The 15,210-nt window shown below is 37.5% G+C and overlaps 1 protein-coding gene across 1 annotated transcript in view; it reads left to right on the top strand.

Moving 5' to 3' along the window:
- Positions 1–15,210, top strand: part of hob (bridge-like lipid transfer protein family member hobbit) — an 844,941-nt gene that overhangs the window by 690,357 nt on the left and 139,374 nt on the right. Inside the window, exon 40 of the mRNA XM_090409957.1 lies at positions 8,126–8,292. Coding sequence (XP_090266083.1) covers positions 8,126–8,292 — 167 coding nt within the window. The remainder of the gene's footprint in view (positions 1–8,125; positions 8,293–15,210) is intronic.

Here is a 15,210-nt window from a genome sequence, read left to right on the forward strand (position 1 = left end):
CCATAAATGCTGTATATCATCAGCAAAAAGTTTAACATCTGTTAAACTGTTGGGAATAAGATTAAATTTAACTGGAAGGATTAAGATAGTCAGGGATGTGGGGTGACATGTAATTTGCATATGAATGAGTCATATCCGAGATGTGGGACTTGTTATCGAAACAGAAATGAACTAGTGTGTGTGTGTGTGTGTGTGTGTGTGTGTGTGTGTGTGTGTGTGTTCGCAAATGCTAGAAGTATTCGAAACAAGGGAAATAAAATTGTAGCATTGATAGATTTCATTTGTTCAAAAATTGTTGGTATAAGTGAGACATGATTGAATGAGGATGACATTCTGGCAGGAATAGAGATGGAGGGATATGTAGTCTTTTGTGAAGACAGACGAGGCAAAAAGGGAGGAGAAGTGCTGTTGATAATGGCAGAGAAGTTGTGCCCATCTGGGGCAGAGATATTAGGAGCAAATACTAACAGTAGTTTTGAAGCAGTATGGTGTGAAGTGGAGGTGGACAGGATGAAATGTTTAGCAGGGAGATTCTATAGACCTGGTAATGTGGAAGGTAGTGAAAAGGAAATGTTTAGGCAAATTGGTCTGGCTAATAAAAGGATGATTATTATGGGCTATTTCAGTTTCAATGTGGAATGAAGAGACAGCATCAGGAAACGAAGAGAATGAATTTTTTGATTTTTTAAGGGACAACTATCTTAAGCAGTACTTAACAGAGGATAATACATGTGGATCAATGGTCCTGGATTTGATTATCTTATCAGAAGATATTGTTGTAAATGAAGTGTCACATCTTCTTCCAGTTAGTGAAAGTGACCATGAAGTGATCATTTGGGTGGTGGCTGTCCATATCAGAACTTTTGGGAGAAAGGATTATATGTGAAACTGTAGGGTGAGTGATCATGACAAACTCAGAAGGCAGCTTGCAGTGATATCATAGAATGAGGAATTGGATGGGAAGGAAATCAGTGCTGCTTGGTCTCTACTCAGAAAGTATCTATCAGAGGCAATGACTGAATGCATTCCACAGCTCTGGAGAGTAAATAAAGTAGGTGTAAAATGGGTGACAGAAGAGGTGAGGTGAAGCATGAAGTCTCAAAGAAAAAGACATTGTGGAGACAGCAAAGATGAGTGGAGATAATCAGTTACATGAGGAGTATAAAGAGCAAGCAAGGAAGATGACTTAATAAGGAAAAGTGCAGTATAAGCAGCAGTTAGCAAATGAGAACAAAATCCTGTGGGTTTTTTTTTTATGTGTGGCCAGGAGAAGGAAGAATGATTGTTTAATGAGCAGTTCATTAAAGTATTCCATCCTTGTGATTGTAACACAATGCAGAACTTGAGAGAGCAGTGAGAATGGGGGGGTGGAACCAATGATGGTGAGTGAGCAGGAGATTATGAGGAATTGAATAAACTTGATGTCAATAAGGCCATGAGATTCGATGCTGTATGACTGCACATCTTGAGGGAATGTTCCAGGGAGTTAACAGCAGCTTGAACTTACATTTTTTAACATGAGTTTTAGATTTGCCCGAGTTCCAAAGGAATGGAAAGATGACAAAATTGTTCAGCTTCATAGGAGTGATATGTCTAAGGCTTTGAATTATAGGCCAATCAGCTAGTATCGAGTTGTGGTCAAGGTGTTGGAGAAGCTAGTGAGGACAAGGATTCAGAATTGGATTGACAGCAGCAGCAGAATTCTCTTTAATGGAAATGTGGGTCTGCTAAAGGAAGATTGCGTTTTAGCAATCTGCATACTTATTATAACAAGGTGACAAATACATTGAACGGGGAGGAGGGGTGCATATACAGCAGTATATTTAGATTTTTCAAAGGCTTTCGATAGATTGCCACATGACAAACTAGTAGTTCAATTGGAACAGATGGGGTTGGATAGTAGATCAGTGCATTAGATTGGAGATTGAGTGTCTAATAGGTATCAGTATGTTGTGTATGGGGGGGGGGGTGATATTCCAGAAGAGGAAAGTCACTAGTGGTGTACCCCAGGGATCTGTTGTGGGGCCATTGTTGTTTAATTTGTATGTAAAGGGTTAAATGATGATATATAGTGTTTGCTGATGATGCAAAGTTGGGGAGAGTGCATGAGGACATGAATGAGTGAGGATGTCAGTTTAATGTAGCAAAGTATAAGGTTTTAAATTTTGGGAGAAAAGATGGGATGCAGAGTATAGGATTGGTGAGGATATTTTAGAGGAGATGGAGGAAATGAAAGATCTGGAGGTGAGGATGGATAGAGACTTGAAATTTTGTGAACATTTTGCTAAACTTGGTTCTTGAGGAACACACTGACATCCAGAGATAAAGAGGTTATTATTCCCCTATTATTATCCCCCTTTATAAAGCATTGATACTTCCACATTTGGATTACTGTGCTCATGTCTGGTCACCTGGATTCCTTGGAGATGAGGAGGCTGTGGAGAGGGTTCAGAGAAGAGTGACCAAGTTGGTGAGTGATATAAAAAATGCTCCCTACATTGATAGATTGAGAGCTTGTGGATTGCAGAGATTGGTTGATAGGCGAAGAAGAGGGGATATGATAGAAACATTCAAATTACTAAAAGGTTTTTATAGGATTGATGCAGGGGAAATGTTTCAGCTGTGTGATAGTGATGGAAGAACAAGAGGTCATCTCTGGAAATTAAAGAAAAGTGTGGTTAACAAAGGTGTCAGAACAAGGTTTTTTGCCTGGAGGGTGGTGAATGAGTGGAATTCATTGCCTGACTTTGTTGTGAGCTCTTCATCTGTAAATGAATTCAAGAAGAGATATGACAGATATTGTTTTGCTAGCTTGGGTCTCCCGCGATGAGTCTACTGACTCCATGGAGATACCCGTAATAATAATAATAAATAATAATAGTAATAATAATAATAATAAAATTGTGAGGACAACACAGCGGATTATGGGAATGATGCAGAGAACACAGACATGTAGAAGTAACGATGTTTTGATTTCATTGTACAAGACTTTGATCAGGCCGCATATGGATTACTGTGCACAGATTTTGTCACCTGGTTTTCAAAAGGATGGTGAGGTGTTGAAGGGGGTTCAGAGACAATTGACTAAGTTGGTTTCTGGTCTGTGGAATGTGGAATATGAGAACAGATTGAGAGAATCCAATACAGAGCCTAGTGGATAGAAAGGAGAGGGGAGACACGATCGAGATATATAAGTTGATAAGGGGTAATTACCTGATTAGCATGGATGAGATTTTTCATAGAATATCTGGAGACAAGGGGAGAATGAGAGGCCATCCTTGGAAGCTGTATAAAGTGTGTGTGAGCAAGGGGGTGAGGAGTAAATTTTTTTGCATGGAGAGTTGTAGGTGATTGAAATGCACTGCCTGAGAGTGTGGTGAGTGCAGGGACAGTGAATGCATTTAAGTCAAGGTATGATGAGCTGCATGTGAGAGTTGGACCTCCCACAATGAGTCTCTTGACTCCATGGAAGTTTGTTGATAATAATATCCTATCAGGTCCTTCCCAGTTTCATTAGTGTACAGATTGGACAATAGTGGTCCAAGGACTGATTCCTGGGATTCACCACTGGTCACCTTAAATCTGGCAAATTCCAAACACTCGATACCACTTTCTGATACCTGTCCATCAGCTGTCCACTTATCCAAGTCAATAGTTTATGTCCCAATCCCCTATTTTCCAGTTTATGTGACAGCCTTTCATATGGTGTCTTATCAAAGTCTAGCATTATCATATTGTATTCATTCTTTTTATCAAAATCAGCCATCATTTTATCATAAAATATGTTGTTCTTTGCCAAGTATAGTTTGTCTGTCATCCCATTTCTGCATGTGAGTTCTTATTAACTTATCTCCACCACTCCAGAGATACTGATAGCTCAGTAGTTAGACACATCAGTTTTTGTATCATCTTTGTACTATGATACTATCATACATTCTTTCCATTCATGTGGAATCTTTCCTGAGCCAAGACTCAAACTATGTCAAAAGCCAAGCCATTTCAGCTTAATATTCCTTCAGCACACTTGCTGATTTCCCACCTGGTCCTATTTTTGAATTGACAGGTTATGCAACAGCTCTTAAACCTCATTCTTATGCACCCTGTATCTTCATCCACTGTAATGATAGCATTGGGCACCATGTTATGTACATCTGGTTGATAGATCTTAGCAAAGGAGCACTCATTAGTCAGTCATTTGCATCTCCAGGGAACTCTCCATGGGTTGTGCAGGAATAGTGTACAGTTTGTTGACTTATGGACTGAATTTGATAGCTAACTTGTACAGTGAGCAAGAAGCCATGGTAAGAACAGGTGTTGGATTGGCTTCAAGTTGGAAAGGGTGTTAGTCAAGGATGCCCACTTTCTCCTCACTGTATCATCAGTATACCTCAATCTGAGGTATGCTGATAATACACTACTCCATTGCAGTGACAAGTAAGAATAGAAGATTTCAGCTCAGTCCTGGCGGGACAAAGATTATGGTTCTCGAAGGAAATACAGACAGCTCCTGAGAAACAAGTGTACCTTAATGGAGAAAGAATTGAGGAAGTCAGCAAGTTCAAGTACCTGGGATCCATTATTAATGTGAAGAATTGCCATTGAGATGACGCCAGAAGAAGATTAGGAATGGCTAAAACAACTGTCAGAGACTTGTCTAAAATCTGGAAAGATCTATCTTCGCAAGAACAAAGTTGAGGATTCCGAATGTAGCTGTTTTTCCAACATTGACTTATGGATGCATGATGTTGTTACTTAAAGAAGTCTGATAGAAAAAGGATAGCTGCTTATGAGATGTAGTGTTACAGAAGGCTGTTGAGGATATCTATACTGAAAAGCGGACAAACAGATGGGGGCTAGAAAAGATCAGTAGAACTTTAAGTATATTGACAGAAGAAAGTTGAAATACTTGGGACACATTGAAAGATTGAACTTATCAAAACAGTAATATAAGGTAAAGTTACTGGAATAACAGGAAAGGATAGACCCTCAGTTAGATGGATAGATGGTGCATCTAGAGTGACTGATATTCAGAGAGAGTTGAAACCTCCAGAAAAGCAGGCAACAGGACCACCTGATGAGGACTGGTGTGGCACATCACCGAGTAATAGAGTTACTGTACAGCATCTGATATCCAATGAATAGATGAATTTGGACTTTTGGAGTTATATGCCTCAAGAAAGCCTTAATTGCTGAAAGTGATTAAGGCTTTCTCAAGAAATTGCGACTACAGGTTGATGAATTGGAAGTACTTAGGATATTTCAGAACCTTAATATATATATGATCATGGAACCAGATGGGATATCAACTCACGTATTATGAGAATATGCAAAGCAATCAACATCAACTCTGACTAGGTTATCTACCTTATGTCTAAACTCTTGTAAAGTCCCAAAGGAGTGGAAGGAGGAAAAAATAATTCCTTTGCATAAGGAATGCTCCAAGACTGGCAAATTATAGACCAATCAGTATCTCAGGAGCACCAGGTATTTTTATGTTTGCTTTTTTTTTTTTTTGGTAAAACTACTAGAAAAGTTGGTTAGAGGTTTGGGAATGGGCGGATAACAATGATACTCTTTGGAGGTAAGTATGATTTTGTGAAGGATAAGTCATGCCTTAGTAATTTTTACTAACTTTTTATAATATGGTGACAGCTGAGTTGGATAAAGGGAATGGATACATGATAATACTGCTGAATTTTTTCAATGGCTTTTGAGAGGATACTACATGGAACTCTGATATGCAAATTGGAACAAAGGGAGATGGATACTGTTGGGGTGCTGGACATATACCAAAGAGTGGTATATAGAGGAACAGAATCCAGTAGAAAGTGAGACTAACAGTTGTTCCCAAACTCTATGTTTGTACCACTGCTGTTTAATTTGTACATAAATTATACAAGAAATGATTTGAAGAGAAATAGTCCATTGTTTGCTGATGCAAAATTGGGTGATGAACTTGCATGATTAATTAAATAGGCTAACTTATTAGAAATGAATGCCAGTTAAATGTAGAAAAGTAAAGTTATGCATTTTGAGATGAAAAGATTGCAAGCTATGTCCCACACTAATGGAAATGTACTTCAGGAAATTGATGAAACCATTGAGGGGGGACGGGGGGGGGGGGGGGGTTGATAGCAAGTTGAAGTTTAGAGAACATATTGCAAATAGAACATATAGCCAGGGTACCTTATATGATTATTTGGTTATTGAAGAATGCACACTAACAAGCAAGCCAGATCCTCCTGCAAGGTCACAACATCTGCTCTACTTCTCATAGCCCTTCCTAACTTTGCATCATTGGCAAACAGCTGCACATCCCCAGTTCCAGTCTCAATGTCATTAACTTGTAAGTTAAACAATAATGGTCTCAAAACAGATCCCTGTGGCACTCCCCTAGTGATCTTCCTCTTTTGGGATACTACTCCTCCATATCCAACCTGCTGATACCTGTCCAACAGCTAATCAGCTATCCAGCTTACTAGTCTGTTTTCTAATCCCATATGTTTTAGTTTAGTCACTTGCTTGTCATGTAGCAGTCTATCAAAGGCCTTTGAAAAATCCAAGTATATGCATTCCCCTTTATCGAGGGAATTTGTCACTTTGTTGTAATACATAAGCAGATTGCTGAAACATCACCTCCCCTAACAAACCCATGTTGACCATCATAAACATAAACTGAGTTAATAAACTACTATTATTAACTCACTTCTGAATTCTAGCCCTCACCAACTTCTCTAATACCTTAACAACAATCACAGACACACAGACTGGCCTATGGTTTGTAGCTTTAGTGTTATCCCCCTCTTTGTGAAGTGGAACAATTTTTTCCATCTTTCATTCCTTTGGGACTCACCCTGTTGCTCATGTTAAATAGTTGTCCCAAGGGTGCTATTAATTCCATAGAGCTTTTTCTCAAGACACATAGTGATATTCTGTCAAATCCTATTACCTTATTAACATCATTTACTTAATTCCTCATAGATTTCTTGCTCATTCACCATCAGTTTCTCCTCCACCATACCCTCTGTACTCCAGCTTCTCCTGAGGTTGCCAACACAAGAATGAAATGGACTAATAACCTAATCATTGGATAATTCAACTATATCTTCTACATCAGTTACTGATCTGCCAGTGTCATCAGCTAGCATCATCCTCCCATAGTTATGTTTCCTTCTCCTTGCCACACATCGAAAGAACCCACTTGAATTTGTCTTAGCTTGATCGGCTAATTTCTTCTTATACTGCACTCTGCTTCCTTTATGAACCGAGTTACCTTCCTGCTGCACCCCCCCCAACTCAATCTCCTATGCACATCTGACCATACATGCATTCATTGCCACTTTTAAAATCCACTCTCATTACCCCATGTCTCCCTGGCCCACCCTGTTTTTCTCTTCAGCTTGCATTTCTGTTCTCACATTCTCTTTTCCATTCACAGCCATCTCAGTCTTACCTCATTCCTTCTCATTCACAAAATCTTTAAATTTCACTAATATCATTACATTTCCTTCCAATAGCAGCCTTCTCAAATGACTCATTCCAAAACCATTTAGACAGTCCATTGCTCTCATACAGTTCCACTCATCCCACATGTTTACAAATTGCACTCTTTTCTCTTCACACATTTTTGCTAACATTCCATTCAAGATCTTTGCTCTCTGCTGCAACTTGTTGTTGTCATATCTGGGCAACACAAAATCTATCCTTCCTACCACACTGTTGTCTTTCGATCTCCTTATATCCAATCTCACATTCTCCCTATTCCCAATCACAACCACTAACTCCCTCATACATATGCTGATTTCTCATATCCAGTGCCTCAATCACCCTGTTTATTCTCCCTCCTGGAAAGAGAGGGTACACAAGATATATGCACCCTCTCATCCACTACACCTTTTATGATAGAATCTCCATAAAGTGCTATTATTGAGTCATTCGCTATTTCTTTCACTTCACTATCTTTCATTTTAATCTTTCGCACTCCACCATATGTTTAATTTCATTCCTCATCTTAATGATTTCATTCTTCAACACTTTCATCCAGCAATCACCTCCATCAGTCAGACTTATATGTATATACATATAAATATTTATTCATTTATTACTTTTTCTTTTTTCTTTTTAGTTGAATTGGTAAACAGTCAAGTAATGCTTAGAGGATGTGAAACATCAGGATATGTTATTGTTAGTGCTGCAAAGGCACAGATTTTACAAAGGATACATCGTGCTGTTTGGAAAGATAGAAAACTTGTTTCCAAGACTACATGGGTAGGATCTCTAGAATTTATGCAGGTGAGATAATAAAGTTGATAACAATTGAACATGGTACTATTTGAAAGTATAAGAGATATTATATATATCCACTGATATTTTTAACCAGATTCAGAATTTTCCTGAAAGCTTATGAGAATATAATATCCCTTATACTACTAACATACTTGTCCTGAAGCCTTTAAACTCTATTTCAATCTATTATAATTATGGCTATTTTGCCTGCTTCAGTTTAGGAGTGCCCCTGTTTAAATGTCATTGGCTATTTACTCATGTATTCTTAGGGCATTGTATATGTAAATTTACCAAAAAGTATATGTAGCATAAGGAAGAGAAATTTACACATACCTTTTTCTGGGTGTTGCGGCTTTTCTTCTTTCTGCGATGTCCAAAAACTACTGAGTGTGGGGGGGGGGGTAGGCAATTTGGGAGAATTAAATTAGAAAAACCAGTTTTTTTTTTTTTTTTTTTTTTTTTTTTCAGTAATATATATATAAACATATATATTATATTATTATATTATATAGGGTGGGGGAAAGGTGAAAGGGTTGATTTTTTATATAGGAAGGGGAAAAGGGGGTTGACAGGATGCGGTCCGTTTCGACTATTCTTGGTCGTCATCTGAACACATTGGGAAAGTGGATGCTATGTCAGGTCGAGTAGGTGCTTCTGTTTTTGAAGTGTTTGTGTTGTCGCCTATTGGTCGGGGTTGTGATCTCAATTTTATGTTGTGAAGCTTCCAAACCTCAGAGATTATGTAGGGCCTGTGTACGTTGATAGAGTTCGCATCACATTTTATGGCTATTGTTTCCGATATTCTTAGCATTGTTTCATTGTCTTGTCTGTTTCTACTATGATGGCCTTGTCGATCTGCGGGGTATGTTTTTGTTCAAGGGCGTGAACAGCTATTTCCGTTTTTCCTGTGCTTTGTATTCGATTTTTCTTTTTGATGTTACGTTTTTTAGTGTTTAAATGTTCTGGAATAGGGATGTTACAATCATGGAAGTGTTCTTGAAATCTTGCCCATAAAGACCTGATGGTGGAACCTGTGTAGGTGATATCACAGTCTTTTTGGCAGGAAAATTTATATTTCATCTATTCTATTTACATCAAATCTATTTCAATCATTTATTAACTCACCTATCGAGAGTTCACTTATAAACAACATAACTTTCTGAGAGAATTGTTATGGTCAGATGGAGGATTTTTGTCCTCTTAAGATTTTTCTGCCTGGTCTCTGAGGAGAACCAACAATTCGAAACAGCTGTCTGGCCAGTTCAAATTTAAATGCATTAATAAAATGCAAATATATGGGCTGAGTTCATGTGCTATCAGGAAAATTTGCAGTTATTATTTTTATCATTGGTATGATGAGGAGTCTCCATGGAATTCAGAAGTCATAGTGGGAAACCCACACTAACTTTATACACACACACATAAAACCTATCATACTTCTTGAACTTATTCACTGTTGGGGCACTAACAACTACTGGGGGGGGGGTGAAATGTTCTGATAAACACCTAAATAATTAATGCAAATGTTATAAACACAAGAAAGAACATATCTTAAAACCTTTAACCCCATGTTTCATTGAATTGTAAGCATTTGTTCTTTTTCTTTTAGGAGATATAAGAAGACATGTCAGAGGTTTTGAAGACACAAAGGTACAGGCCATCATCAAGTTTTTTATGCTGCAAGAAAAGTGCGCAACTGAGATTCACCAAACTTTGTGTGAGATTTTAAGGGACTGTCCCCCAGCATATCCAATACTTGCCAGATGGTTAGCCGAGTTTAAAATTGGGCATCCTGAGACAACAGATACCTCTCAGCAATCACATCTGACCTTCTGCAGCAATCACATCTGAAAACATCGATGCAGTGCCTGCCATGATCCTTGATGATAGACGAATACCAGTCAAAAACATTGCAAAGATTCTGGGGATATTCAGGGAATGATTTGGAGTCATTATCTACCAGCATCTGGACATGGAAGCTCTCAGCAAAGTGAGCCCCGAAATGTTTGAATGCCAACCAAAAGAGAGAATGTCATCTGAAGAGATTTATGATCATTTTGAGAAATCAGGTGCAAATGTTTGGCTCGTATTTTGACTGTTGATGAAACATGGCTTCATCACTATGACCCAGAGTCAATAGAGTGGAGACAAAGGTTTTTCACAGCTAAAGAATCTCCAAATCCAAAAGTCAGCAGGGAAGGTTCTTACCATTGTATTTTGGGATATGGATGGTGTAATCCTTACCAAGTACTTCTAAAAAAAAAAGTTGAAACTGTTACAGCAGCAATTTATTCAAAAGCTCTGAAGGAATTGAAGGAGATACCGAAGGACAATTGCTACGGGAAACTGAGCAGAGGCTTGTTGCTTTTACAGGACAACGCATCCTCTCACACTGCTCATGAAACCCAACAAACAACACAATTTGGGTTTAAATGTCTGCTTGACCCTATTTGCGAGACCTTCCCCCTTCTGACTATTTCCTATTCCCAAATTTAAAGAAACACTTGAAAGGAACAAAATTTACCACACTTGATGATCTCATAACTGCAGGACTGGTTTGTGCAACAAGGGAAAGGCTTGTTTCTCAGAGGATTGCAAATGATGCAGCAGCATTGTAACAAATGTATAACACTTCATGGGAAATATGTAGAATGATGTGTAAATTACACGGTTCTACCTCAATTCCTTCATGGTGATTATCATAATCTTTTAGCACATCCTCATGATTCTGGCAATCCATTCCACCACTCTCCTTGCAAAACATCTAGTTCATATCCCCCCTTACTAACGACACTCTTATCAACTTCTACAAGTGACCCCTAGTTATTATTATTATGTAACACCTCCAGGGAGTCTAAGGACTCATCGAAGGAGAGCACCCACTCTACAACTCTGTCTTCACCACTCAATCCACCAACTATAACGAACCGCAACTACACCAACACCATCTATCACCCACCTTTTGTAAACCAACACCACCAAACAATCACAAACATTCATGCCCTCAGCGGAATTTGAACCCGCAGCTTTTTTGGCTGGAGAGTGGATACGCTAACTACTCAGCCAACCAGGCTGGCAACAACAACATAACTTGGTTCTATCCTTATTCGTCATGCATCAAAAAATTTCCTTTGTGTCATTCGTATAAAAACCTCTTTAGTATCTTATAATTATCATATCCCTACTTTTCCACCTATCAAGTAAACTTTTATTTTGTATCCTTTCTCTGATGATGATTCAATAGAATCATCACATCTGGTTTAGCTCATCATTTTTCAACATCAAATAATGTTATAGATTGGAAAAACAGTTCTATGCCTTACATCGAGAATGACTACAGACACAAACTTTCAAAGAAGTAGCAGTGGTGCTACGTGCAGGCAATAATTTAAATAGAAATCAAGGTGCTATTCTTAAAGACTTATGGAAATATCTCATCAATTCTCTCAGCTTTACAGAACTACAATATGCGAAAAACTACACAACATGTGGTCATGTACCGGATTCTGACTGAAGCATTCAAACGCATGCACACCATCAAACACGAATTATTAAATGTAACGGCCTAGCAGTTACTAAAGTGTATGTTTTCATGTAACTTTGATGCATTTGTTTTCACACCAGTACAGCTTTGAAAATGCTAGACAGTGGCTAGTGAAACTTGTTGGCTCTTTATATTTTTAATCATTAAATCTTATGGTCTTTTAATAATAAATGTTCTTAGTTTTAATACATTAGACCAAATATGAACAATTTAACTTCACAGATGAAACAAAGTTCGGTGCTTAGAAAAGGACAAATGCAAAAAAGCTAAGTTACTAAATCACCTTACATATCTGAAGAGATTTTGCTGTCATCCCGAAGTTCATAGTAGTAAAAGGACAAGCAACAGCCAAAAGAATACACTACAAAACTTTTATTTTGTATAGTGAAACCTATGGGATATCCATCTGTTATATGTTAATTTAATTTAATTAATTTTAATATCAGCCCAGTAGTTTTAATCCATGAATACAACTATATACGTAGAGGGATTCCATTTTAAGCATGCACGCTACTGTTTTTTGAATTCAGTTCCTATTGTTTTTCAATAATTGTACCGATGAGGTCTTATAGTACATAAGTCAAAATGTTTACATAATAAAAAAATATATTTATTGTGGCATATGTGTTATTCTATAGTAACTAAACTTTGCGATCCACTCACCTTCAACTTCTCCTGATAAGTCACCCATGTCTGAATCCTCTCCACCACCTCCTGATCCCCAAGAAACTTAGATGACCAAATCTGTGCGTAGTTGGTCAAGATGCTGCCAAATCTGCTTTATAAAAAAGGATAATAATAATAACCTCCTTATCTTTACTTGTTAGCATGTTTTTCAACATCCAAGCCCCTTTGAGCTGTTTTACCAAATTTTGATTTTGAAAAATGCCCTCTGAAATTCAACTCACTGTCCACTATTACTCCCAAGTCTCTGGCTTCATCAATTCCCTGCAACCCAGTACCATTAATGTGATAAACAGTATGCAACCATTTCTGCCCAAAGTGCATAAAGTTACATTTTGCAACATTAAATTCACAATCATTATCCTTTGCCCATAATTCCAATTTATTTAAATCATCCTGCAGGATATCTACATCACCTTTATCAACTATTGTCCTCCCTAGTTTTGCATCATCAGCAGATAACTGAATATCCCATCCCTTAAATCCTTCCCTATATCATTAATATACTAATTGAAGAGTACAGACCCCTGAAGCACACTACAGTAGTTACCCTTATTCTCCTAGATTTTACTCCACCTATACTACTCTCTGGTGTTTGTCTGTCAGCCTCCTCTCCCATTTGTTCTGACTTTTGTAATAGTTTTCTATGCAGTATTCTGTCAGATGTCTTTGCAAAGTAAAGTCTATCAGTATCATGGTGTAACCATTTCCTTTATCTAATTTTGTTGCCACTCTATTATAAGATGTGAATAAATTACTACAGCAGCACCTACAAAGCCATGCTGCTTACCATTTTACCTTTAACCAACTTTTCCAATACTTTAATCACCATTCCTGAGATATTAATTGGTCTGTAGTTTGCTACCTTTATGCAATGGAACGATCTCACCCTTTTTTTCACTCTCTTGAAACCTTGCCAAAGCTGAGACTTATATTCTCTTGTACATTTGCACAACAATGGGCTAACATGCCATCTAGTATCACTGCTATATTTACATTGATATTTTTCAATACACTGATCACCTCCTGTTGATCTACCTCAATTTTGGCTTGAGCCTCTGTCACATCAGCAACTGTAAAATCTCCACTTGAATAATACACTTTCACAATAGTGCAAGGTAATCACTTAGTAATTCAACTATTTCTTTTGCTTCTGTCACCTTCCTACCATCAGCATTGATTAAAGTCATCCTCTTATAGTCATTTTTCCTTTTACTTGCTACATAATGAAAAAATTCTTTTGGATTTACTTTGGCCTGCTTATCTAATTTTCTCTCATAATGTGATTTGCCCTTCCTTACCATACTGGTCATGCATCTTGTTTGCATTTTGTACTGCTCATATGTATGCTGATCACCTTTTACATTATATTCCCTCCACAATGGTTTCTATTTTTGCAGTCCTCCCTTTGTATCTCCTACTCATTCACATAACCCCTATTTGGTTTATCTTCCTAACCATGGGTATGCAGTCTGATATTGCTTCTCTCAAACAATTCTTGGCTACTTCCCTTGCACTACTCACATTTGTAGAGAACATTGGCTATTTTTTTAAAAAATATTACATCTAATATTAAATTAGATAAAATATTACATGCACCCAACACACATGATCACAGTAAAACAATTCCCATCCCATATGTTAAGATTACATTGGAAAAAAATAGCTAAAGTTCTCTACAAATATGATCTCCATACTATTTTCAGACCTTTTCTTCAGCTAGCTGCTTTCATATATTCTTCTAAAGATCAACTACATCCTCCTGAACATTCTGGGGTGTATAAAGTTCCTTGTGCTTGCCATTTAGCCTACTTTGGACAGACTGGTAGATCAGTTAACATCTGCTTTGAAGAACACAAAAATTACATCTCAGATCATCTGTATGGCAAGCTGGGATTGGCAGACCATGCAATGGATACATCTTTACATAGGATCAGATGGAGAAAAAACATCTTTATTACACAGAAGTCATTACAGGTATGAGAAGCTATTCTTAGAATCAGCATCAGCTATGAAGCATTCTCCCAACCTCAATAAGTATGGTTGCATTAATTTACCAAAGATCTGGAAGACTATCATTTTAAGACCTAATCGCTGTACTTCTTTAAATTGACTTTGTAGTTATCCAACCCATAGAGGACGTCATGTAAGGACATTAGGTATCAGTTACAATATGAATTGTTTCTACGATTACTTAGTTTAGTGCCGTGTGCCTATGATGATAATAAAAATTATTATCATAGTTATAATTGTACTCTAATGATCCTTTTTAGAAAACCAGCAAAATATTAGTCAGTTTAATAAATGTATTTTTTTCCTCTTGGTGTTTGTTATACCATTAAGCATTATTATGAACAGCCATGAGGTCTGAAGTGGTTTGAAAAAATAAAAAAGTTCAATGTTTGGTTCTGGAGCAGGGTTGCCAGATTATCTAATCCCCTTAGTGCTCCCATAATACTAATGTAGTATATTACTTTATAATCTTTCAAAGGTGGGAGTCACATAAACAAACATACAAACAACTGCTAGTGAACATCCATTCACCATCCAGCCTTTTATCCTCTTTTATTCCATCTGCCTCCTCTTCTTTGGATAATTTTCCTTACAGTTTTCCCTGAGGATTGCAATCTCCAGTTGTTCAAAGAAGATATAATGGGTTTCTTTTTTTCTTCTTAAGCAATTATGCACATGTGATA

The sequence above is a fragment of the Typopeltis vanoorti genome, chromosome 20 (genome assembly GCF_054136105.1).
Source record: "Typopeltis vanoorti isolate ZY-2024b chromosome 20, IOZ_Tvanoo_1.0, whole genome shotgun sequence".
In the NCBI taxonomy this organism is placed as follows: Eukaryota; Metazoa; Arthropoda; class Arachnida; order Uropygi; family Thelyphonidae; genus Typopeltis; species Typopeltis vanoorti.